General features: G+C 42.8%; 1 protein-coding gene across 1 annotated transcript in view; it reads left to right on the top strand.

The window, feature by feature from the left end:
* The window catches only part of MTAP (methylthioadenosine phosphorylase), a 54144-nt gene that overhangs the window by 21920 nt on the left and 5169 nt on the right, over positions 1-27055 (top strand). The window contains exons 3-6 of the mRNA XM_054588167.1: positions 588-646; positions 2559-2726; positions 19966-20068; positions 24163-24402. Of these exons, the coding sequence (XP_054444142.1) occupies positions 588-646; positions 2559-2726; positions 19966-20068; positions 24163-24402 (570 nt within the window). The remainder of the gene's footprint in view (positions 1-587; positions 647-2558; positions 2727-19965; positions 20069-24162; positions 24403-27055) is intronic.

Genomic DNA, 27055 nt, shown 5'->3' with positions numbered 1-27055 from the left:
TGCATCTGCCAATCCCAACCAAACCCTCTTTTTCAGTCACTTTCTTAGAGTGGCCTCATGTCCCCCAAGTTGTCCTGTAAGCTTGGCTCACTTCCTAACCTTTTTTCTTACACCCCCTGGTTCTCAGGTCCTTCCCCTCCCTCACCTCAGGGCACCCAGGGCTGTCTTCTCATTGGTTAGCAGAGCAAACAGCTCCAGTGCGGAGTTCCTAAATCCCCTGGCAGCCTCCTCTCCCCTCTCCGCTTCCTTCTCACACCTGACAGATACCTTGAAGCAGCTGTTTTTGACCAGTCTGCTATCAGAGTCCCCTGGGCTGCCTGCTACAAATAGGTCTCCCTAAACGACACCTACCCCGTGCACCTGCGGCAACATTCTGACTCACATGAATCTCTGTGCTTGCAAAGGGCTCAGGAAATACTTATCGAGTGATTATCCATCACATCTAGACTCTGACTTTTTTAGAGTGTATCTTCAAACTCCAAGTTACCATGAATCTTGTCAAGGTTGAACGGTTGAAGTGGCAGCTTTTAAATTGTTTATGTATGTTTTGAAATCACTGAATCATAACCATTATTCATTCTGTGTAGCCTTCTGATGCCTTAATTTTGGGGAAGATAAAGAATGTTGATTGCGTCCTCCTTGCAAGGTAAGGTATTTTAAGTTTTTTGAGTGTTTCTGCTAAAGGAGAATTTAAATTTAACTTAAAATCTGGAAGGAGTTTTGTGTGTTGGTGGAGCGCAAGCATCTTGGTCATTTTCACTTGCCACTTAGGGTCTTGGGGTCTGTTAGACCGCCTTAGGCCTCCCCCCACCCCTTTGGCTGGGAGGCAGTTGTAACAATTCAGTGAGTGGCGCATTTGACTAACCTTGAAGCTCTAGTTTCCTTTCCTTCTAGCTGCAAGAAGAAATGTTTTCTTCTGGGTTCTTTTTTTCCTCCAAGTGAACAAGATAAAAAGCACTTCATTCATGACCGCTTGTGAATATTACTATAGTTTAAGTTTGTGGGAAGTGGGTTTGGTCCCTGAAGTGTGTTCCCCTGTGGTTTCCACGTGTCCTTGACAAGTCTAGTGCAGTTCTAGATTGTAGAGGGAGAAAAGCATTTGTTAACACATCATCCAGAAAGTACATGTGTTAGTTTTCTATGGCTGCATGAGAAATTACCACAAAGTTAGCAACTTAAAACAGCGCACATGATCTCATAGTTTCCAGGAGTCAGTGTGGGCATAGCTTAGCTGGGTCCTCTCTTCAGACTGACACAAGGCAGAGTCAAGGGTTCGTTCTCAGCTGGAGCTCCAGACCCACATTCAGGCTCACGTGGTGGTTGGCAGAATTCAGTTCCTTGAGGTTGTAGGACTAAGGCCTTTGGCTCCTCGAGGCTGTCCATATCCTCCTCCATGTGACCCTCCCCATGGGCAGGCAGTTCATGAGACCAGCCTTCTCCTTCAAGGCCAGCAGGAGGGTCTCTGCTGTCAGGGTGGAGCCCAGCATGGGCCTGACTGCCAGTAGCGTTGCTGCCTCCCATTGGTTGGAAATCAGTCTCAGATCGACCTGCTGGCAAGGTGTCAGCAGGATTGGTTTCTTCTGCGGGCCGGAGGGAGATAACCATCTTTTTCCTGTATCTTCCCATGTTTTCTGCCTTCTTTGTGTGTCTGTGTCCAGCTTTTCTCTTCTTCTAAGGGTACCATTTATGTTAAATTAGGGCCCACCCTAATGACCTCATTTTAACTTAATTGCCCTTTTTTAAAAGATTTCTATTTATTTTAGACAGAGGGGAAGGGAGGGAGAAAGAGGGAGAGAAACATCAGTGTGTGGTTGCCTCTCACGCACCACCTGCTGGGGAGCTTGCCTGCAACCCAAGTATGTACCCTGACTGGGAATCGAACCGGCCACCCTTTGCTTTGCAGGCTGGTGCTCAATCCACCAAGCCACACCAGCCAGAGCTGATTACGCTATTAAAGACCTTGTTTCCAAATATGATCACATTCTGCTTGTGCTAGGGGGTGGGAATTCAACATGTGAAGGAGGGGCACTGTTTCCCCCAGCATGGGTCATGCAGGAGGCAATCTCTTCTCAGAGGAAATCTTCTAATGTCATCATAAACAGGGAATTCTCATATCCTAAACATTTCAATAACTAATTTCAGAAATCAGACAGAAGGAATGGAGAGAATCAACTGGAAACTTGAGTTTTTATGTCTGTTTTGTCCTTTATTGGCATTTTGTTTTCTGTGTCATGGTTCATGTAAGAACAGATGCCTCAGATGTGGGGGAGGTGTTTAGTGCCCCACAAAGTAGACACAATACATCTTCCTGGAGAGGGAATTCTAAGTGAGTTATTACGTGCTCTTGACAGGAAAATGAATACACAGAATGTAAAGCTAGCCTGCGCTTTAGAGTTGGCTAGTTATCACCCAGCCTCTTTTTTTTTTTTTTTTTCCTCTGCCAATGAAAGCATTTTGGTGGAAAGGGCTGGAAGGCACTACTGTAAATTAGTTTTCTTTTCTAACGGAATTCAAATGTGCTACCGTCTCACCCACCATATTTGCTCTTCTTCCTGCAGGCATGGGAGGCAGCATACCATCATGCCTTCAAAAGTCAATTATCAGGCGAACATCTGGGCTCTGAAGGAGGAGGGTTGTACTCATGTCATAGTGACCACAGCTTGCGGTTCCCTGAGGGAAGAGGTTCAGCCCGGTGATATCGTTATCATTGATCAGTTCATCGACAGGTGAGCAGCCATCTACAATGCTTTAGGCACTGGTAAGGTCATTCCTGGCCCAAACGAGCAATGTGTGGGGACTTGGGGGAGGCGGGGACGGACCCACAGACTTGTTTTAAGCTTTTTATTTGGGGAGTTTTTAAACAAATACAAAATAGAATAATAATCATAGACTCTCACGTCCTTAATTCCCAGGTTCACTGCAGTTTGTAACTTTAAAACATAAGGATTCTTTAAAAAAACAAAAACAGTTACTTAATGTTTCCTCGGTATTAGGTATCTAGGCAGTGTTCTCCTTTTCCCTATCGTCTCACATACTTTCTTTTTATAGTTGGTTTATCAAAGGAAGGGCCCGAGGAGGTCCACTGGTTACACACAGGAGTGTGTTAAGAAGCTTCTTTGTCCAGAGGTTTCCATCCCCTTGTTTCCTTTCTTCTCCTGGGGACTCCCCACAAGCTGGATTTTACTGATTGCATCCCTAAGTGTCATTCAGTGTCTTCCGCTGTCTCCTGTCTTTGCCAAAAATCAGTGGTTAGCTCTGATGTCCTGATCAGAACCTGGTTCAAATTCTTGGCAGGAATCCTCTACGTCTTATCAGGAGGCGTGTACTGTCTGGTTGTTTTCTCCTTATGTTAAGATCCATAGTTGGCTCAGGAGCTAGGGATTCTTTCTTACCGGCACAAGTAATATATAATGCTTCTTTACACAAAAAATTAAACAGTAACAGGCTGCCAAGATCCTGAGCTGCTTCTGCCTTTAGAAGTAGTCGACGAAATCACAAGGGAAAGGCAGGGTCTGGTGTGGATTCCTGCCCTTCTCCCTGCACCCCCCCCCCCGGCCCCGCCCCATTCCTGGTGCTCCCAGGGTGCTCTGGATAGAGCTGGGTGACTGTGCTCTGCGTCCTGATCCAGAGGTAGGGACAAGTGCCAGGGAGTGTAAACCGGTTGGTGGTTCCTGCCGGAGTCCCCCATTCAGTCACACCTCAGTCAGTCATTCTGCTCCTTCCGTCCGTTATCTCTGACCTTACTATACCCAGTGCCTCTCCTTTGTCTCCTGTTATGGGAGGAAGTTTATCCAGCCTAGTTCTGTGTTTCTTCTGCTTTTCAGGGATTCGTTGTAATTTGTAGTCCGTTAGAAGCATTCCTGATTGTTTCCAAATGAAATGAAACTGTCAGATTGATCCATATGAAGTTGGCTGTTCTATAAATTAGAAATGGTTGGATATTGGCAATTTCATGTGGTTCAACCTAATAAATAACAGGGGTAGACTAAAACCATTACATGCTCCTCCCCTGTCATTTTTCCTATGGGATTTTTAGCACCTGACATTATGTAGGCATCGTCCGTCTTCCCCTCTAGAATGTAAACCATGTGAGGGCAGAGACCCTGTCTGTTCCCTTTGCCACTTTATCCCTAACACCCACAGCACTGCCTGGCCTGTAGTTGCTCAGTCAGTATTTTTTGATTCTTTTTTTTTTTAATCCTTACCCAAGGATATGTTGTATTGACTCGGGATTGAACTTGCAACCTTTTGGCGTATGGGACGATGCTCTACAGCTGAGCCAGGCAGCCAGGGCACGTCAGTAGTTTTCTGAGTGATTGAATGAATGTGATTACTTCAAGGGTGAGGGAGGCTAGAGTGTGTGTTTAGGGGACATCTTCCTCAAAATCTCCATCGCTGTCAGAGTCTCTGTGTTTGGAGATAATAGTTTAAGAAAATGGTTGTAATATGGTTGTTTAATAAAACAAAGTATAAAACTCCATATTCAGAATGATCTGGATTTATAAAATATTTTAGATAATACTAGAAAGAAAAGGCTGACTTGGGCACTAAGCCTGGTGTTAATTTGTTACTTAAGTGTGTAACTGTACACTGTCGAATTTCCCACCTTTTTTTCTCCACATGTGCTCCTTCAAGAAAGCAATTGGGGCATAAAGAGAGAGAATAAAGAACAAGTGTTGCCATTAAATCGAGTTTCGTTGTATCTTGGTACTTCTTAGCTGTGTGACCTTAAAATCTTCTGGTATCTGTTTTATTTCATGTGCTCTGTGGATAGACTGTCTTCTTAGTCTTACCTTGAAAGTTCAAAATCACTAGCAAGTGCCTTCTGTGGGATCTAGAGTATTTTACCTGCCCTCTGCGTAGGTGCCATTATTGTGGCTTTGGGCATGTTGATCTAAGGAGTTCATAGTCAACATTACTTAGCAACAAAAAAAAGGAAAGATCTGTTAAAAGAATCACTAAAGGAATATCATTTAGAATGAAATCTCAAATTTTATATTGAGTATATATTGCAATAATAACACTTTGGATATTTTAGGTTAGGTAAGATATTAAAGCTGATCTTACCTCTTTCTCTTTTACTTTTAAATGTGACTACTAGAAAATTTTAAATGACATGCGTGGCTTGTGTTGTATTGCTATTAGGTGGCATCTTCTAAATGATACAGCCACAGTTTGAGCCATGCAGTTTCCAGTTAACCATGCTTAGGCACATACCGAATTCAACGTATGTTCGAAAGTCTCGTAGAAGAGAATCAAAACTTTTTGCCGTGTGAGTAACACCCTGTGTTGTAATGATAGGACACTTTCTTAATAAAGTAAATTTTGGTGTGTTGAGGCAGGCACTGATAACTCCCCTTGGCGATGTCAGCCAGCACAGAATGCTGAGCTAGTGGCTGTGCTTTTTGTAGCCCAAGGTTCCCAAGCCAGACCCACAGCCTCCACTCATTTGACAGAATCGCAGCGTTCCGCAGAGCCTCCCAGTGGGTTACGGCCTAGCTGGGGTGGCAGTAGCCCTGGGTCAGGAGGCTTTGTCTTGGCTCCGATTTGGCCTTGGCTAAAACACTTTGCCCAGGGGGCCCTTGGTCCTCTCTTCAAAATCAAGGATTGAACTCCACATCACTTAGCTCCTTCCCCATGCACTCTGCCTGAATTCTTCTTCAGGGACTGAGCTCAAACCATACACGTTGGCCTGTTGCTATAACTTTGCCAGCATGTCATTTTGGCAAAAATAGTCTCATCCTAAAGTGGTCTTCAGAGGCTAAAAGGGTTGTTTTAAGCTCCCTAACATAAATTTCTAATAAAGAAAGAATCAGAATAGACTAATATGGCTGTTTGTAATTAATAGATGGCAGAACCAAAGCATGTGGTTTTCTCTACCCTCATTGTCCAGCAGAGGGGAGAAGAAACACGCCAACCCAGCGTAGCAGCTGCTCTGTGCGTGCCTTAGATCGACGAGTGATAGGTGGCTCTGGTGTGTATGATTGTTTTTAAAAACATTAGATTTGTACTCTAAAAATGAAATATGCCCTTAAACAAGTCTGACAGGCTGGAAGCTCTTTTAGGAAAGTAGGTCATTCTCTTCTAAAACAAATCCACGCCCCCCTGCCCCCCATGCTACACAACAGCATTTGAAAAGCTGAATGTCTGGGCACGAGAAGAGGGGGCTCCTGGGTGCGCCTGGCTGGAAATAGCAGGATGGCACACAGGTGGGAGGGGAGCGGTTCCAGGTATTTCTGGGTGTGCGTAGTCAGCCCCTGCATCTGTTTCTTAGACATGCGATGACAGAGCTAATATTTAAAGGGAAAATAATCTTTCATGTGTATTTACGGCAGCCTTAGAAAACAAAATGTACCCAGGTCTAGAATACCAACTGTTTTTGTTATTTTTCCCGCTTTTACTGCGCAGCAACAGACTTCTTGACTCTGCCTTGCCCTGGGTTCTGGGCTCCGTGTGCTGTGTTCTTCAGAAATCCAGAATTACAAATTAAAGGAACTTGCAGGTGGCTTGGTTGCAGGAAGTTTCCCCAGTGCCTTCTGCCTCTCGCCGTGTTGAGTTAGATTAATTCATTTCTTCTACCTTGGTGGCGGCCTCCATCATCAGCCATAGGTCGTTGGTTAAGAGGGGAGCTTGTTCCACCTCTTGACAGTCGTTTGAACTAGGGAAGGAACACCTGGCCTTCCGTCTGTCCTAAGAGAATGTTGTGAGGTTATTTATGGTTTAAAAGGATCTCATAAGGGAGTTGCTCCAAGATTTGTATTTGGGGGTTCTTCTCCTGTGGTACCAACCCTTGTCTCTGCAGGGTTTGCCTGGCTGTCACAGTGTCACCTGTGGGGAACTAACTGTAGCAAGACTGTGAGTGGGAGAAAGAAAAACACCTCCTAAGTGAACCATAGTCTATTCCCCTGCCTGTGGCATGGCGAGGGCCCCATCAAATTCTGAGACAAAATCTCAAAGTTTAGAAGCATAACTGTGGATTTACTTGGCTTCTGTTTTTACTTTCAGCCTGGTTATCTGGAAAGCTCTACCCACCCTGCTTTTAAAGCATGACTTGCCCAGTTCATCATAAAGTGGAGGGTAGAAGCGATTTCTTCTTGTTATTCAGTCTCTTGTTTTTCCCCCATTACCACTCATCCCCCTTGTACCACTTGCCCCCCGATAATTACCACCCTGTTGTCCGTGAGTCCTTTTCCTTGATTCCTCCATCCAGTAACACCACCCCCCCCCCACCGCAAAAGCTGTCATCTGTTCTCCATCTGTGAGTCAGTCTCTGTTTTGCACATTAGTTCAGTTTGTTCATTAGATTCCACATATGAGTGAAATCATGTTCTTTCTCTGGCTTCATCTCACTTAGCATAATATTCTCTAGGTCAATCCATGCTATCACAAAGGGTAAAATTTTCTTCTTTTTTATAGACAAGTAGTAATTCCATTGTGTAAATGTCCCATAGGTATTTTATCCACTCATTTACTGATGGACACTTGGGCTGCTTCCATATCTTGGCAGTTGTAAATAACACTGCAATGAACATAGGGGTGCTTATGTTCTTACAAATTAGTGTTTTGTGTTTTCTTCAGATATAGTCCCAAAAGTGGGATCGCTGGGTCAAAAGGCAGATCCTATTTTAATTTCGGGGGTATTTCTATACTGCTTTCCACAGTGGCTGCACCAGTCTGCATTTCCACCAACAGTGCAAGTGTCTCCCTTTCTCCACATCCTCACCAACACTTGTTTGCTGATTTATTGATGAAGGCCATTCTGGCACGTGTGAGGTGATATCTCTTGCAGTTTTAATTTGCATTTCTCTAATGATGAGTGGCATTGAGTGTCTTTTCATATGTCTGATGGCCATCTGTATGTCCTCTCTGAAGAAGTGTGTATTCATACCAAGAACTTGCAGGCAGCTGGGCCACAGTAAGTTTCCTTTTACCCATTTATTTAATTGGATTGTTCGTTTTTTTGGTGTTGAGTTTTGTTAAGTTCTTTATAAATTTTGGATATTAACCCTTTATCAGATGTATTGGTGCATATGTTCTCCCTTTCCATAGGTCTTTTATTTTGTTGATGGTTTCTTTTGCTTTGCAAAAACTTTTTTTAGTTTAATGTAGTCCCATTTGTTTATTTTTTCTTCTGTTTCTCTTGCCTGAGTTACATCAGATAAAATGTTGCATCAAGCAATGTCCAAGAGATTTTACTGCCTATGTTTTCTTCTAGGATTTTTTATGGTTTCAGGTCTAACATTTAAGTCTTTAATTCATTTTGAATTTATTCTTGTGTGTGGTGTAAGAAGGTGGTCTAGATTTATTTTTTTCTGCATGTATCTGTCCAATTTTCCCAACACCGTTTACTGAATAAATTATGTTTAGCCCATTGTATGTGCTTGAGAAGCAATTTCTAGTGACACTTTGGCCATTGTTGCAAGACTGCTTTTGTCAGAGCAAGAGGCATTTTGTTGTCTCTTCCTGTTTTCCTTCTATTACACATCCTCCGTTGTCAAACCCAGTTACTGTTGAGTACTTCCACAAATTCGTTTGTCTTGTGGGAGACCAATTATATAGTCTTCCTTCACCCTAAATTACTGCTAACTGTCCCTGCCGGGCAAGGCACACACAGGCAGGGAATGCCAGCAATTTCCACATATGACTTTTTTCCCCTTCACCATCATCATAATTATTATCATTTAAAAGAGTCCAATTCACCATTTTATAAGACATGTATTAAGAGGAACAGCTAGGCCTCAGCGGGCTAACTCAGTGGGTTACCGTGTTGTCCAGATACACCAAGGTTGTGCGCTCAGTCTCTAGTCGGGGCACCTACAAGATATTTCTTTCTCTCTCTCTCTCTTTTTCAAAGTCAATAAATAAAAATTTATCTTTTGAAGAGGAACAATTAGATTTGTAAACGGGAAAGGTGCCTCCCATTATATTAAGTTTTTTAAAAGCGCAGACTAATAGGACCCCTTAAAGTGCCTCACTATCAGAAATATCTCAAGGTGAAGCTAGCACCAACATCAGTGAGTATATAAGGTTGAGAGTTTTGCTTTTTAATAGTGTCCTTTATCAGGAATGCTTTACAGATAAAGATTTTTTTATTTTTTACAGTGAGAAAAATACAACCAAAAAATTAAGATTAATAAAAGGAGAGTGTAATTCTTAGTGCCAGGTGTTCTCTGCGAAATGCCATCAACACGTTGGCGTTTTGTTTCTGAGGTCCCCAGTTTGATTCTGCTTGAAGAAATGCAGTAGAAGAAGCCCCAGTTGGGAACTGAGAACACCCAAAATTTTTCCTGGGTCTGCCCCCAAATTCCTTTGTCACTTGGTGTTTTCATCTGCTAAGGGAGGGTGTTGGATTGATCCCGAAGAGTTTGGATGTCTGTCCCCTGGAGAGAATTATTTTCTCTCCAGAATCAGGAGGAGCTGGCGGCTGGGTGAATATTTGTTGGTGATGCAGGCTTACTCATCAGGAAAGTCCCGCTGTAAACACAGTGGTAAGGGATTACGTCAGGTTATTTCCACCTTCCAAAGAAGCAGCCCTGCCTTGGGCTTCCCCTAAGATGCGATGTGTGGACTTATTCTTTCACACCCTTTAAGGTGCTGGCCCAGAAGGTTCAGGTGTTCACTGATGTCAATGACATCATCATTGTCTCAACCTCTTGGGCATGGCTTGGATTCTTAGTAGAAATTGGAGTTTATGGTGGAGAATTACAACAAGAAACCTTTGCTTAGCTCTTCCATTCCTGCCAGCTGCTATTTTACACCCTTACAGTTCTCTTGCAGCTTCCAGGCCATCTCTTTCATTCACAGTTTAGAATGTCACCTCTCTTTGCCTGTTACTTGCATCCGTGTCATCATCTTCCTGCAGGTAGCTGTCCTGGAAGTGGGGGGCAGCTATCCCCCCACCCCCACCCCGGGAGGAGAACTCTTCTTGTGTTTTGCTCTGTAGCCTAGTTCTGTTATCACATCACCGTATATCCTCACTATTAATAAAAATGCTGATAAGCACTCAATTTTTGAGTTTCTAGTAGTTGCTGCAAGTCAGTCCTCATTTACCACATACGAAGGTACTTTCCCCATTTCAAAGCTGAAGAAACTTCAGCTATTTGTTATTTGGTTATTTGTTAGTAAGTGAGACCCGTGGGGTTTGAATCTGGGTTAGTCTCCAAAGCCTGTGACCTCAGCCACCCCTCACACATAGACTTGCAGCTCTGCCCTTTCCCTCAAGATCTACACTGGCTGCCGGACAAGGTCCCAAAGATACCTCACACTTCCTGCTTAAGATTAATTTATCCCCCTTGATTGTCTTCTGAGTCCACACTCCTCCCAAACTTCCCATTTTTTATGTGGTGAGTTGCTAAGTCGGCGACCGTGCCCTGACCTCCCCCGAGGGTCAGTGCCTCGGAGTCGCCGCTCCCCCGCACAGCCTCCGAGTCCTGCCGGTGCCTGCCTGCAGCGCCTCGTCCCCTTCCCTGTCTCCGCTGCCCTCATTTGAGCCAGTGCTTTATTTAACATCACTTCTCCCCAGCTTGACTCCCCTCAACGCCACTTTGTATACTACTACCTAAAATTGTAACAGAAACAAAGATACAGTGAGAAGGGTTCTGAAAACCAAGTATCTGCTCCTTTTTATGCGTCCTTCCCCCTGAATTTCACCCTTGGGTGACTGAGTGGTGATGAGCACCAGCTTCTACCAGACTTCTAAATTAAATGTAGTTGGGGAGGAGAGGTGCCCTAATTTTTAATTCAGAATACCTCATTCATCTCTTCCTGTAATTTGGTGTAATTTTTTCCTAGTTCCTTTGGTCATTGATGCTGATGATCTTTGAAATGTACTTAAAAATACCTTGTCATCTTTGTGGTGGTTTCTTCCATTGCTTTTGTACTTGATATCCCTGCTCAATTTCCTCTGCCCAGTAAAATATTAATGTTTATTATCTGGTTATATCTGGTCTTCTGAATGTAAAGATGTTATTTCTGGGTAATTCTGAAGTGAAAGAAAATATTGAGCTTTTCTCACAGGTCAGGTGTTATCCAGGTATCACCGGATAAATAACATTCATATACCTATTACTGGTGGTGATGGTGAGAACTTTTTTTTTAAGGCATTCTGTCTCATTAAAGTTTAAAATACGCATGGCTGCCGTGGCTGGGTGCCTCAGCTGGTTGGACCGTCGTTCTGTACAGCAAAAGGTTGCAGGTTCGATTTCCGATCTGGGAACGTGCAGGAGGCAGCCAACCAGTGTTTCTCTTGCATCGATGTTTCTCTCCTTCCTCCCCACCCCCATCTCCAGTCAATGAACATGACCTCAGGCACGGACTTAAAAAATATGTATACATATAAATGCATGCCTTTCCAACTAGTCTTCCCCTTTTTCATTTCGCAATCTTAAGAAAAGCACCAAACTGCATTCTTCTAGCCACATATCAGGATATGTGTACCTTGTTTACTGAGTAGCCTAAAGCAGTGGTTGAGCAACCATCCTGTGGGACATTGTGAATCTATAAGTAGGGTTTGTTAAAGCTTCATGTGGTGACCTGGACCAGTGTCTCTGATACTTTCCAGTGAAAGTAGAACTGACTGTCCTTACTATGTTCCTGGTGCTAATTATTACAGCAGTAGGCTGCATCCGGGACAGACCTTGTTATCCCCTTCTGCAGGTGAGAAAACTAAGGCCAAGACATTGTTACTCACCACCTGTGTCAGAGCAAGGATTTGTTGTTGTTGTTGTTGTTGTTGTTGTTGTTCTTGCACTAGTGCTCTATTTATCAAGACCTGATGAAAAATAGTATGAAGGGAAAACTGTGTTACCTGTTTATTGAGCAGTTTTACCTCATTGAGATATAAATATCAATTGGGTTTTCTCCTTTCCTATTGCACCCTGAGCAGTTAGGGGCATTCGTTAGATCAGAGTGGGAGGATCTTAATGATGTTGGTCCAAATTCATAATCTTTCAATTCCTTCAGGTTAACAGAACAGACTCATTCCATTTCTTGATCTGCTGCTGTTTGAGCCCCAAACCCCTGCTTTCCCTACTGTAATATTAAACTCTTTTCCTTTCCCTGAGTGCCCTTTGCACCCTGATTCCCTGACCCGAATGTCCTAGGATTTGACCCCTTCACTTCTATGCATGCCCTTGACAGCACTGCCCATAAATGCATATGTGCCTGCTCACACAAATATGCACCAACCCAGGCGCCTCCTTCTTAATCCTCTTAATCTTAAAGTTGTGCCAATTGCCTAGGGTATTAATATCCTTTTATTCTAACCAATTGGTTACTTGGCCTTAGATTTTTCTGCCATCTCCACCCATTTATATACTTTTGTTTTTGGCATTCTAACTAAAATGCTATTCAACATGCATGTCTGTGTATTAAGAATAATATGTGTTTGTAATAAAATCAAATGTGGATAGTGTAAGAAGATACATGGGAAAAACCAAAACTCTCCTATGTTTCTGGTAGGTGTGTGCCCTGCTGTAGCCCATTGAGGGGCAAATTGGTGAGCTCTATCTATCAAACTTGACAACGTCCGTGGCTATTGACCATATAGTTCCTTTTCTTAAGAAACGTGCACAAGGGAGCTCATGCAGAGATATTGGTTATAACATTTTTAATTACCCATTTATTGTATAATAGCTAAAACACTGTTTTATCTGTGCCATTCTTTGTATCACTTTAAACAAATAAGTAGATTTATAGGTACGGATATAGAGAAGTCTCCAAGATACATCATTAACTAAATCACGCACATTGTAAAACAATCTATATTTTATGCCATTTACATATTTTTTAACACAAAGAAAAACGATCTTTGTGTGACTCTATAGGAGTTTTAGAAAACTTGCTGTCTTCCCTTTTAATCGTATCTCAGCTTTCCACACTTACAGCCAGACACCCACCATGATCTTCCCAACGTCTACACGCTGTTCTGTTGTTGGATATCTGACTTATTTCAGTTGGTCTCTTAAGTGAGACGTTTGATTGTTTTCAGCTTCCTATTAGTATAAAGTGTATGTACTTAGTTAACATGCGTGTGTCCTGTTATCTTTGTGTGAACATAGCCTGTTGGGTAAATGGCCAGCAGTAGACCTACTGGCATTAAGGTGGCTGTGACATACTCGCTGTTGAGAGGCTCCCTTTCCCTCAGCTTGGGCTCTAATGAAAAGAGCGGCGACTTTATACTGGTTTCTAAAAATGGAACTTGTCTCTGTTCATGCACACTCCTGTTCGAATATCTGTTTTTAAGTATATTTTATTGATTTATGCTATTATGGTTGTCTCAGTTTTGCCCCTTTGCCCCCCTCTTAGTTCACATACATGGGTCATGCATAAAAATTCTTTGGCTTCTCCATTTCCTATACTGTTCTTAATCTCCCCCTATTTTCTACCTGCCATTTCTGTTTCTTAATCCCTGCACCGTTCCCCCTTCTCCCCCTTCCCAAGCAGCTGATAGCTGTCAAATGATCTTGTATCTATGATTCTATTCCTGATCTGGTTGTTTGCTTAGGTTGTTTTTGTTTTTTAGGTTCAGTCATTGATGGTTGTGAGTTTGTTGTCATTTTACTGTTCATAGTTTTGATCTTCTTCTTTTTCTTACATAAGTCCCTTTAACGTTTCATATAATAATGGCTTGGTGGTGATGAACTCCTTTAACTTTACCTTGTCTGGGAGACACTTTTTCTGCCCTTTAATTCTAAATGATAGCTTTCCTGGGTAGAGTAATCTAGACTGTAGGTCATTGCTTTTCATCACTTTGAATACTTCTTGCCAGTCCCTTCTTGCCTGCAAATCAGCTGAGAGTCTTATGGAAGCTCCTTTGTAGGTGAGACTCTCTCTTTCTCTTGCTGCTTTTAAGATTCTCTTGTTATCTTTAACCTTTGGCATTTTAATCATGATGTGTCTTAGTGTAGCCCTCTTTGAGTCCAGCTTGTTTGGGACTCTCTGTGCTTCTTGGACTTGTATGTCTATTTCCTTCACCAGTTCAGGGAAAAGTTTCCAATTTCTTGCTCTTCCCCTTCTCTTTCTAGCATCCCTGTTATTTGGATGTTGGCCCTTTTGGAGATGTCCTGGAGTCTTAAACTCTCCTCATTTTTTGAATTCTTGTTTCTTCATTTTTTTCCGGTTGAATGTTTATTTCTTCCTTATGTTCCAAATTCTTGATTTGAATCCTGGCTTCCTTCCCCTCACTGTTGGTTTCCTGTGGATATTTCTTTATTTCCTTTAGTAGAGCCTTAATTTTTTTCCCCTGAATATGTTTTTGCCATATTCAGTGAGATCTCTGAGCATTCTGACCACCAGTGTTTTGAACTCTGTGTCTGATAGGTTGGCTATCTCCGCATCACTTCATCCTTTTTCTTGGGTTCTTTTCTGTTCCTTCATTTGGGCCATATTTCTTTTGTCTCCTCATTTTTGCAGCCTGTGTCTGTGTACTAGGTAGAACTGCTTTGATTTCTAGTCTTAGGACACCTGTTAAGTTATATGGGGCAAAATCTTAGGTATTCGTCAGGGTGGACAACCTGCTTCACTGCTTTGTGGCTCCCTGTGTGGGGGAGGCGTCATAGAGGGGACAGTGCCATGGCTGGCTGACTTCTGGGGGTTTGCCTGACACTCACACCTTTTCCAGTCACTTCCCACTTCCCATATGAGATGGGCGCCCCTCCTGCTGCTATCCTTCTTGTGGTTCCCAGAGTGGGTGGGTTTGCGAATGTTCCAGGCTCTCCTAAGAAACTGGCCATTTCTCCTGCCATGCCAAACCCTACTGGTTTTTATAGTCAGAAGTTTTGAGGCTTTATTTTCCTGTTGCCAGAACCCTGGGTTGCACGGTCTGGCCAGGGTCTGGGATTGCTCTCTCACAAGCTGTCCCCCGATTTTTATCCATCACATGCAAATGTGGGATGCCACTGCCTCGCCTCCGCCACACCGTCTTCTCTCTGCCCCAACTCCGCGTCTCTACCCCTCCTGCCCATCTGGATGAATATAGCTTCTTGAAATCCTTAGTTGTTGACTTCCATATAGTTTTGGGTGTGTTTCTGAGTGATTTTCTGGCAGTCCTAGGTGATTTTTATTTTTAAGTTCGTTGTGTTCCTTTTTATGGTTGTTCAGTGAGACAAAGTATGTCTGCCTATGCCTCCTCTTGACCAGGAGCCTGTTTGAATATCTTAAGTGACGTGGTACAATCAGTTCCCCTGAACCACCCTTCTTATGAGCAGCTAGCAGTTGCCCCTGCTTCACTGGTGAACTGACTAACTCTTGCTCCAGCACACTGAGGTTTTTGTGGACATGCGCCATGCCTCTGCTATACAGGTATTTTCCCTCTGCTTGTTTGCAACTCAGAATGTCCTCATAGGAAAATGATTAACAAATGGCTATCTCTGATTTAAGAGTCTTCATCCAGAAACAACCAACCAGTCTGTCTTTCTCTGGGCTTTCTTCCCCCTCTCTCTGCAAGTACCCAGCGTTCTCTCCCTGGTCTTGAGCTCATTTCGTTTGCGAGTGTACAACATGATTTTGTCTCCTGCACTCTTCCGTTGGCAGGTTTTTTTATTTTGTACACTAACATCTTTTAGCACACATCCCTGCCTGACAGCCTTGAGCAGTTTGCTGGATACCCTTGACTCAGCCCATACATGTGTCATGCTCTGAGCTTGGCGGATTTTCCATAAAGAGCGATGACCAGTGCTGAACACTTACTTCTTGTGTGGTCCTTCAGTCTGTCCATAGTCCATAGAAGGTGGGTGGTATTGATTCTCCATTTTAAATATAAAAAAACTGATATAAACTGAGGTGTAGAGAGATCAGAGTGACTGTCTAGAGGGATACAGCTGGTGAGCCAGCCAGATCAGTCAGTCCCTTAAGTCTTTTCTGGTGAATGTCCCAAACTAATGGAGAGGTGAAATTGGCAATCATCTTGCTGAGCCGGGGGGTTACAATTAAAGCAAGAATTAGGGGCAGACCTTCATCATCAGTTTTTTATTACTGCAGAAGCCATAACTGAGTTAACAGTATCTTAAACCACATAAGCATGTGTGGAAGTTTCCTATCGCTGCTATAACAAATCACCACAAACTGAGTGACTTTAACAGTGCAAACTTATTATCTTGTAATTCTGTAGGACTCTAACATAGGTGTCACGGACTAAAATCAAGGTGTCAGCAGGGCTGCATTCCTTTCTCGAAGCCTAGGGGAGAAATGTTTCCTTGCTCTTTGCCACCTGCATCCCTTGGCTTTGGCTCCTTCCATCTTCAAAGCCAGCAGTAGTGGGTTTAGTCCTTCTTGCACTCTGACACTGACTTTCTGCCTCATCCTCTTACATGTGAGGACTCTTGTGATGACACTGAACCCATCCAGTTAATCCAGGATAACCTATCCATTTTAGTTTCAGCTGCTTAGCACCCTTAATTCCCTCTGTAGCCTTAGTTCCCCTGTGCCATGTAAAATAACATATTCACAGGTTCTGGGTATTAGGATGTAGATATCTTTGCATAGAAGTGGGTGTGGCTTTATTCTGCCTGCCACTACTTGTCACTTTCACAAGTCAGTAGAGCAGCCACCACTCGTGAACTCTTGTCCTTGGTCTAGGTTGCTTCCAGAAGTGTGATCCTTCACATTCTTCTCAGCACAAGCTGGAACACAGCTTCCCATCAGGCCCAGCCTGAGGCAAATTTAACCATGGACCCAGGAGTAGATTTCATTTCTGTCTCTTGATGGAAGGAAGAACAGATTCCATTAAGGGTCCCCTTTATCAGGAAAAGGTGCCCACCCAGGCACTGTTGCAGAACTAGTTTCTTCCTTCAAGAAACTAGCTGTAGTCCCTGGCTGGTACAGCTCAGTTGGTTGGACTGTTGTCTCATAACCGAGGGGTTGCAGGTTCGATTCCCAGTCAGGGCACATACCTAGGTTGTGAATTCAGTCCCCATCCGGGCGTGTATGGGAGGCAACCAATCGATGCTACTCTCTTGCACTGATGTTTCTCTTTTTCTCCCTTTCCCTCTCTCTAAAATAAGAAAAAATAAGCAATGAGAAAAATGCCCTCGGGTGAGGATTTAAAAATAAAAGAAGAAGGTGCTTCCAGCCAAGATGGAGGCATAGGTAGAAACACTTTGCCTCCCCACACAACCAAAAGAAGGATAACCAATTTAAAAACAGAAAACAACCAGAACTGCCAGAAAATAAAACTGCATGGAAGTCCGACAACCAAGGAGTTAAAGAAGAAACATTCATCCTTAGGTAGGAGGGGCAGAGACGGGCAGCTGGGGCAGAGAGGACGTGCAGCGAGGCAGTGGCTGGTGGACCAGGTGGGCCAGGCGGCAGCTGGCGGACCAGGTGGTCTCATATTTGCATGCAGATAAGCCAGGAGGAACAACTGGTGAGTGAGACAAACCATGCACCCCCGGGTTCTATTACCAGGACAATAAAGCCTCAGAACCTCTGGCTGTAAAAACTAAGGGGGTTACCACAGCGGAAGAAACTGCCAGTCTCTCAGGAGAGTCTGTTGGAGGGGCCCATGGGGTCCTAGAACATACACAAGCCCACCCATTTGGGGAATCCGCACCAGGGCACCAACCGGAAGGGCTCCAGTCCTTGCGGGAAGCAGGGAAATGACTGAAAGCCGGCAAGAGCCAAGCAAGCATCATTGTTCCCTCTGTGACCCCTCCCCGACATACAGCGCCACAACTGCAGCAAAGTGGGTTGCCCTGCCTTTGCAAATACCTAAGCCCCTGCCCCTTACAACGTAAGAGGTGTGCCAAAACAAAGAAATACGGCCCAAATGAAAGAACAGGTCAAAACTCCAGGAAAAGAACTAAGTAACGAGAGGAGATAGACAACCTATCAGATGCAGAGTTCAAAACACTGGTAATCAGGATGCTCAGAGAAATGATTGAGTATGGCCACAAATAAAGGAAGAAGTAAAAGTTATACAAAGTGAAACAAAGCAAAATATACAGGGAACCAAAAGTGAAGGGGAGGAAACTGGGAGTCAAATCAATAATTTGGAGCAAAAGGAAGAAATAAACATTCAACCAGAACAGAATGAAGAAAAAAGAATTCAGAAAAACGAGGAGAGGCTAAGGAATCTCTGGGACAACTTTAAACCTTCCAACATCTGAATCAGGGGTGCCAGAAGGAGAGGGGGAAGAGCAAGAAACTGAAAACTTAGGGTTCAGCCCCTTGTTGGGGTGCGCACAGGAGGCAACTAATGGATCTTTCTCTCCTTCTCTCCTCTTCCCTCCCTCCCTGTCCCACTTCCTCTCCCTCTAAAATCAATAATAAAAAAATATCCTTGGGTGAGGATTAAGGATAATAATAAAAATAATAAGTATCACATATTTATAGTATAGTGTGAAGCATGAATAGTACATGTTATATTTTAAGGTAAAAGTTCAGAGCAATCAGGATTAATTAGGCAAAGAAGGGATGGAGGAAAAAGAGAGGGACAGATAAGATGGGGGTGTTGTAACATCGATGTCTAGCAGGGTGTAGTAACTGAGGTTTTATGGCCCTATTTTCATATTCAGTCACAGTTGTAAATAGAGGTGTTGCTAATACTTGACTCATTAAGGCCAAAATCAAGCCAGGGCTGGAATACATGGTGCCATGACCTATTCTTCACCCCGATCTGAAATTGCTTCAGGGTTAAGGTAGCCTTTTCTCTAAGACACTAAGACCTCAGTGCTGTTGGGGGTTTTTATTCCTCCACAGCACTGAGGCCTCATCTTTGAGCAAGGTGGCTTTGTTGTCAACTGGTGTCAGAGTCAGTATGTGACAGGGTGCAAGGAACAGGTTAGCTTTGGTAGGTAGACATGCCAGCTGTGTAAACTGGACTGGGAAAGCTTCCTCGGTGGTGTGCCCCACCCTCCTGCCCCCGGAAGTCGGCCTTAAGCTCTACCTTGCCTGTGGCTTTCCCTTGCCCTGCCCTGCTCCTGCGCTCCCCTCTGTAGGAAAATGAGGATGCTCTTCCCTTTGTCACTCATGAGTTCAAACTTAGAACAATATAATGGACTCAGAAAATGGCTTATTCTGAAAATTTCTGGTGAGAAATTGCTGGCACTGGGTTTTGAATTCAAAAACTTTCTGCAAAAAAGTGGAACTAAGAGACTTCAGAACTAATTAATGCGGGTAGAGGAACAAGGCAGCAGAGAGAGAAATTCCTGAATTTGCAGCAGAACAAAATGCTGCTTTCTCAGGTCAAAGGCATAAAAAATAAGATTGCGGGTAGAGAAGAATTACTCTCAATTTAAAAACATGAAAGTCCAGTGCAAGGTGAGGACTTTATTTGGATCCAAAACTAACAAAGCAACATTTTTGCAAAAAGGGCACTTTTGAGGACATCAGGGAAATTTGCATATGGTCTATGTATTCCTGTTAATGGAATCCTATCTAATGTTAATTCCGCAGATCCTGAGGAATTAACATTAGTTTTTTTAGATGTGATAATGACATTGCAGTAGAAATAGTCCACATATTTTGGTCCATCTGAAGAAGGAGTAAATGACAGAGTCAGGGATTTGCAACCATGGAGATGCTAACAGATAAAGCAGATACCACACAACTTTGGAGATTGTCAAATTTAGGTGATGGACATAAATGGGGTCACTGTACAGTCCTTTACATTTACAATAATGGGGAATTTTCATGGTGACTTCTTAAGTGTTTTTCCTGCCCTCCTGAGCCTGCAGTTGAGTCGCACCTGCAGTCCGGTGTGGTTATCCTGTCACAGCCACGAGACCACAGACACTTTAATTCCTGTGAGAAAATATGTTGCCACCAACCCAGAGCCAGAGAAGCCAGACACCATCCTGAAGCTGCTTTTTTACCAGTTGCCTTCAGCGTGTCCAGAGCTATTGACTCTGGAGTTGGACCAAGATGTTGACCTAGATATAGTTGACTTCACCAGCCCCCTGAGAATGGAGAGATGGCCTTCTTTGAAACAAAACAACAACGAAAAAGCCTTTTCACTTTATTTTGTAGGACCACCAAAAGGCCTCAGACCTTCTATGATGGGAGCCATTCCTGCGCCAGAGGAGTGTGCCACATATCAGCGGCTGAGCCATTCTGCCCCAAAACGCGAGAGGTTCGTAGTCTTTCTGGAAGGTCCACCAGGATTAAATCCTAAGGGATGTGGGTGGCATCTAGAGTTAGATTAATTGGCTAATAAGCACATGGTCCCTTTTCCCCTCTCAAGTTTATGTCTTACGCAGGGTTTTATGAAGAGTTGTCTTCCTTTGCTAATAATGCCTCCACGGCTGTCAGTCATTTGTAAGCGGAATCACTCAGTGTTGCAACCTACCATTTTGTATAAGCTTGGATTGTGTTGTCAGGATACCTCTTAAATAATTTAGTATAGACTAGCATATCTGTCAAGAGCGTATAATCTGGAACCAGGTTACTTGGGATCCAATCTCTGCTTTTCAGCTTAATAGCTGTGCGTCATTGGACAAGTTACTTAAAGACCTCTGGGCTTCAGTTTCCTTGTTTGTAAAATGAAGGTAATGATTACACGTACATCAGAGGACTGTGTGAAGGATTAAAGAGTTAATATTTACAAAGTGCTTTGAACAGTGCCTATTAGTATTGAAACATCTAATGACTGGTAACTGCTTTTATGAATTAGATTGTTATTGATATTTTATAAATTGTCAGATTGGCATCATTTATCTTTGAGCTGAGTTGGGCCATTATTCTCCAGCCTTCTCTCTGAGGTAAAAGTAGAATCTCAGAACAAAGGGGACAGCCTCACAAAAGTCAGAGTCATATTATAATCCCAGGTTTGAAAGCCAGGTGCAACACAACAGATTTGAAGCATTGTCAGAGGTGAACAGCCTCATGAAATCTACTTTTAAATTAATTTACAGAATATAAATACCTAAACATGTTAGTCATTCAGCTAATATTAACATCTGCACATGGAAAGCAGAAGATTTGTTACAGCTTTTATATTCACCCCTGCATAGCCATGAAAACTAGTTTCCTTATAGTGAACAGCAAGGGCACCCTAACCTCACTCTGGCCTATTTTTGAAAAGAAAAAAAAACAAAAACTAGAATGCAAAGTCCAGGGGTGTGGTGAGCCATTTGAGGTATACCATTGTGTGTGCATTCTCTCTGACTTCTGTGAAAGTACATTTTTTTACATGTTTTTGTAAAATGGCAAGTTAAGTTTTTACATACATATGTACATGTATCTAGTTATTGGCAGAACACGTATATCAAAATGCTGCCAGCCTTCCCTCTGAAACACAGATCTGTCCACATAGTGAACTTACTCTCTAGGGAAACTAGATGTGTATAAAATGCTTGTCCATTTCAAAATGGGGGCAGTTTTGGGAGAAACAGATCAGGGAAAGAGTATCATGTTAGTAGGAAATTTAAGATCTTATCCCAGGTAGAAAATAGTGACTTCAGTATGCAGGGTAGAGGTGGGCAGAGGAAGTACAACTGAGGTATACAGAGCACATGTAAATGTGGTGCCTGGGCAACGGCTGCCAGGAATGAACGTGGCCTCCCTTGATAGACAACAGTTGTACCATATCCTTCCATTTGGGGGGGTTGTAAAAATGAATATGAGAATATATGTGTGCAAATAGAGTGTTCTCTGGGAAGTTGACCAGAAAAACAGTGGTTTCCCTTGAAGCGGTGAACTGTGTCGCTTATACTTAGGTGGAAGAATGATTTTACCCGTTTCAAAAATAGTGTGACTTCTAGTCATTTCAGGAAGTAATTGGGAATGCACTCTTTGAGAGTTCCTGATACAGGAAATTTATTGAGCCTGGGGATCTACTATTGCTAATACATGAGGACAATGGTAGATTAAGGAGTTCCATTATGATTAGTTGAGACGTGGAAATAAAAGCCGCTTAGCCTCAGACCCCGAGATCTCTCAGCCTGTCATTTCTATTTCTGATACCTTATGATGGTGTTATGTGTTCTCGTGGTGATGCCAAGTGCTGGTTCAAGTAGCAAGGCCGCAGAGCCCATCACGTGTCCAGTCTGCATCCAGGGGCCTGTGCTCCTCCCATCATGGCACCCACCTCCCAGGCTGACGGCGAGGGCGTAGAGCTGCAGGCCAGTGGCACGGACTGGCTGTGATCTTCCTGCACTCACCTCTAGACGTACTGTAAAGGCTGTCTGAGACATACAGCTCCGTTATTCAGGATTTTTAAAGACGTTTGATGAAGATAGGACTGGGCTGGTTATATATTCACTATATTAACTTTGGGAAAAAACGAGGGGAGGGGGGACGTGATTTAGGCCCTTGCATTTATAACCTGTACTCTTTCAGGAAAAGGTTACATTAAGCGTCTTATTTTCAGTATATATAGAATAAACAAACATGATGTAGTCAACTATTTATCATCAGTGGCCTGTTATGGTTCTAAATTTGGAATTGCCACGGCTTTAATGAAAATTCTTTCTCCCATTGTCATAGCATAGTATAAGTTATTTATAAGGGAATAGATTAATTTGCTTATATGGTTCAGACATTAGCAGTCAAGACTTGCCCTACATTGGGCATTGGAGCCTTCTACTGACTTTGAGTCGATCCATTTTATATATAGTGTGTGATTATATATTTTACATATATAGTATATGTATATGTGTGTATTTATAGTGTGTATGTGATTATATATATATAATCTCCCAGGAGCCTTTGCCAATTATTTGGTGAACTGTAGAAGCTGCCAGTACAATAAAGCCTCATTAGGTTCTTGGAAACTGCGACTTCATGCAAAATGATGTACAATGAAATCAATTTTACAATAGGCTGAGATAAACAAGAATTGAGTTCTTAGAACCTATTGCTGGTGACAAAAGTAGCGCCAAACTTCTAAATATAAAGATCCAAAACCTTTCTAACATTAAACAGTGAAATAAATGTGAGCGATATATACATTTAAGAAAGATGAATAAAAACAGGTAAGATAGTTATTTTCCAACCTGCTTATTCTGGTTCAAGGTCACAGGTGGCTAGAGCCCGTCTGCTGGCAGCCCAGGGCATTGGGCGGGAAGCCCACCCAAGACTGAAGGCCCTTCCATCAACAGGATGCGTTGAGCACGCCCACACTCTCTCAGGCCAGGACAGTGTAGAAACCACCTAATGTCACATCTTTGGGATGTGCGTACCCCAAGACACCCCATCCAGACATGGGGAGAACATGCAAACGCCACACAGACAGTGGCTCAGTGGGAACCAATTTTTTTTTTTTCCTCATCAATGTTACAATGAAACAACATCGTTCAAGGACCTGCTGAACTAATAATTGATAGAAGTCTGGTTTATCGTTTATACATTTACAACGTGTCTGACACAATTCTATGCTGTATATCCTTAGCTCATTTGATCCTCACACAATGTTATTCCCATTCTACAGGTGAGAAAACTAAGACATACAAAGGTTAAGTGAATTTTCAGCAGCTCTTAATTAACAGTTAAGTGTAAAAGACTTTTTTAATTAAAAAAATGTTGAAGCACAGGTTTAAAAAAATGAAATTAATTAATAACCTGAAGATTAGATGTTATTAATTAGACACCAGAAAAAGTGATCGAAGTTATAAATAATGTTTCTAAAACCCATGTGTGGCCTTGCCACGAAAGGGATGCTAAGACGCGTTTATCCCTGGACAGAAAAAATCAGAGTGGCCCCATTCTGTTTTTAATGTGTGTCCTTGGAGAGGCAACAGGCCGAAGAGATGATGAAGAAATTACTTTCTAATCAAAAAGAGCAATGAGAATGAATGTCTCAGGAGCGTGGAGGCAGTTCTCAGCACGTGTCTTTGAGGAGATGTGAATGAGGAACGCCGCCTTCGCTGAGCCTTGGAGGTTAAGAGCCCAGGCTCAAGTCCTTGTTCACAGCTGAGCTTAGTCTCTTAAAATTGTTAAGAAATAAATGAAATTAAAGCATGTAAATAAATTCTTGGTGCTTAAAAAAAAGCTCACTGTTTGCCCTTGTAGCTGTGAGCTGTCTGTGCAGGGGCGGGGGAGACAGGATATGTAAGTGGGTGAGAGTCTGGGAAACCGGCATCTCCCAGGTTTTCTCTGAAGGCCTGCAGCTACTAGGCTTTTAGAGTAAAAATCTTGAATCAACTTTTTAAGTTTCATGGAAACAAATAAAATAATAAGCTGTTCTTAGGTTTGTATGCTTTGAGTTTGTGGTTCTTTCTCTTCTAGGTCCTCATAGAGACTGCTAAGAAGCTAGGACTGCGGTGCCACTCGAAAGGGACGATGATTACAATCGAAGGACCTCGTTTTAGTTCCCGGGCAGAAAGCTTCATGTTTCGTACCTGGGGCGCAGATGTTATCAACATGACCACAGTTCCAGAGGTGGTTCTTGCTAAGGAGGCTGGACTTTGCTATGCAAGTATTGCCATGGCAACAGATTATGATTGCTGGAAGGAGCACGAGGAAGTGGTAGGTGGAATTCTCTCCAAAGCATGTATGTTTCTAGGTGCCTGAGCTTCTGGGTGTCATGAGCGCCAGTAAGAGAGAAATCTTATCTATTTGTTTCTATTGCTTTAGTTCCAGGAGGAGCCTTTCTGCCAGGTTTTAAGGTCAACTTTTAATGCATTGTCATTGGGTATTACCAGATAGCTTCGATAGTTCCCTTTGGAAAGTTAGAACCTAGGTCTTCACAGGAAAGAAAAAGACACTTATCTAAGGATTAATAGCAAATAGTCCATTGTAGACATTTAGACATGTTGAGAATCCTATTGAGACTTGGGCCTTTTATTAAGGCTAAAGGTCTTTTGGTTATAATTTCCTTGTGCTGTGCTACTGTTCTGTTTTTGGGTTTGTTTGTTTGTTTGTTTGTTTTAAGAAAAAACTTACTGTTTCTTATTATCTTTTTCCGGTAAGTGGACTGTATTCATATCTTATCTGTTGAACCTACTATGAGTAGACACATTGCTCGGTGAGGAGTATGACTGCCAACAAAACAAGTTTGTAAGGAGCCAACATTCTGGGTTTTTTGGTGGGTGGTTAGAGGTTAAGCAACCAATGTGAGAAAGCTCAGGGTATAAAGAAATAGTGTGCAGAGATACAGGAATATGAATCCAGTTGAGTCAACTGAATAATAGAAATCTGGGACCCCTTTCTTACATGTAGTGGGAAACGTGGGCCTGCTTGAATGGCGTGGAGAGGACAGAGCCAGAGGGAGACAGGGCTGAGGAGATGTGTATTTCAGATGGGAAGCCAGGTAGGGGTCTTAGGCAGGAAACAGCAAAGTGCAGCTGGTATTTGAGGATACTGGACTACTGAGGTCAGGCTTCCAAAACAAGTATTTTCATTGTGGAAAACTTCAAGCATCTACAAAAGTAGAGAGTCTAGTATAATGAACCCCTATTACCCATCAGTCATCTTTCCTACCATCAGCGATGTCCAACCTTGTGTCATATCTGTGCCGCTACGACTTCTCTCTCACCTGCCTTCATTAGTTTGAAGTAAATATTTTCTAAAAGGCCTCTTTTCATTTTTATAAAGTAATAAACAATAACCCAGGACCATTATGGTACAAAAAATATTTGTATTAATTCCTTAATATAAGCAAATATCCAGGCTATTCACATTTTCCCTCTTGTCTCATCATTTCAACTACTCAAATCAGGGTCCTTTATAATTCACACATTTCATTTGAGTATGTCTCTTTTAACCTAATAATCCCCTCTGTGTCTCTGTCCCTTGCTTTTTACATAAAGAAACCAGATCATTTGTCTTATTTTAAAATAGAGAAAGGGACAGAACTACAGTCAAAGAATTTGGAAGTAAGAAAAAAGTGTAGAGAGTGGCTGTTCTGAGAACATTTAAAACAGGTGACATCTTCTGCAAGGGGACCCTTATCACCATCACAGAGCTGCTTGTTTCACCATCCAGTTTCATGTAAAACAGGATAGGATATTCTTGCTGTCTGTCCATCCTTTCATATGGATTTCAGGTCATAGATGAACACAGGTTCTTTGTTTTGCGTGATGCCTTATCCTGACTCCTCAGTGTAATAAACTATGAGGATGCTTTTTAATGTAAGGTATTATAAATCCTGAAAAACAAAATCCCTGTCTTGCTAGCTCTGATCACCTAATGGGCACACTTCAGTTTCTGCCACCCTCTGAGAACACATTGTGTCCTGCCTGTGGCTTTCTGCTAGTCTAGAAACATTTCTCTCCTCTGCAGTGCTAATGGCCCTTTCCTTTAGTGGGCCACACAAGGTTTGGAAAGCAGTCAATTGAAACTACTTCAGTTAAAAGAGAAATGAGTCCTAGTCAGGGTCAAGTGATGCAATTGGAGCATCATCCCGTGTACCAAAAGTTTGCAGGTTGGCTCCCTGGTCAGGGTGTATATGGAAGGCAACCAATAGATGTCTCTCTCTCTCTCTCTCTCTCTCTCTCTCTCTCTCTCTCTTTTTCTCTCTTTCTCTGCCTTGTTATCCCTCTCTCCCTCCTCCCTTTCTCAAATCAATAAAGATGTCTTTGGGTGAGGATTTTTTTTTTAAAAAAAAGTAGAGCCCTGGCTGGTGTGGCTCGGTGGATTGAATTCCAGCCTGCAAACTGAAAGGTCTCTGGTTCAGTTCCCAGCTTGGGCACGTGCCTGGGTTGGGGGCCAGGTCCCCCGGTTGGGGGCGTGTCAGAGGCAACCAATGGATGTTTCTCTCCCTCTCTTTCTCCCTCCCTTCTCTTTAAAAATAAATAAATAAAATCTTTTAAAAATTATTTTTAAAAAATATGCACCTTATTGAGTTATAATTTTTTTTCAAAAGTAGAGAAACTTAAGTTCTGTGTAAGTGGCAAGGTATGAAGGCAGATACTGGTAAGTGCCACAAGGGAGGTGTAAGAAAGACGGCATCATCTCAGCCAGCCATGCCTGTCATAGTACTTCAAACCAGATGTAGAGCCAGCATGATAAAAAGGTTTTAGAGTTGCCAACCCACCTTCAAATTCCTGTTGCTCCATTTACTTGTGATACCTGACATGTTATTTAACACGTTACTCTTCATAGGATGGAACCAGGGCGTTGGGGTGGGGGTTTGAGTTGCTCAGTTACAACCCTGACCGCGCTGGATTACTGGGAGAAG

This window comes from Pteronotus mesoamericanus, unplaced genomic scaffold (genome assembly GCF_021234165.1).
Source record: "Pteronotus mesoamericanus isolate MK-2021 breed Mesoamerican mustached bat unplaced genomic scaffold, CSHL_Meso_final contig_124, whole genome shotgun sequence".
NCBI classification, from domain to species: domain Eukaryota; kingdom Metazoa; phylum Chordata; class Mammalia; order Chiroptera; family Mormoopidae; genus Pteronotus; species Pteronotus mesoamericanus.
The sequence above is the reverse complement of the archived record's forward strand: the minus strand, read 5'-3'. Positions and strand labels throughout refer to the sequence as shown.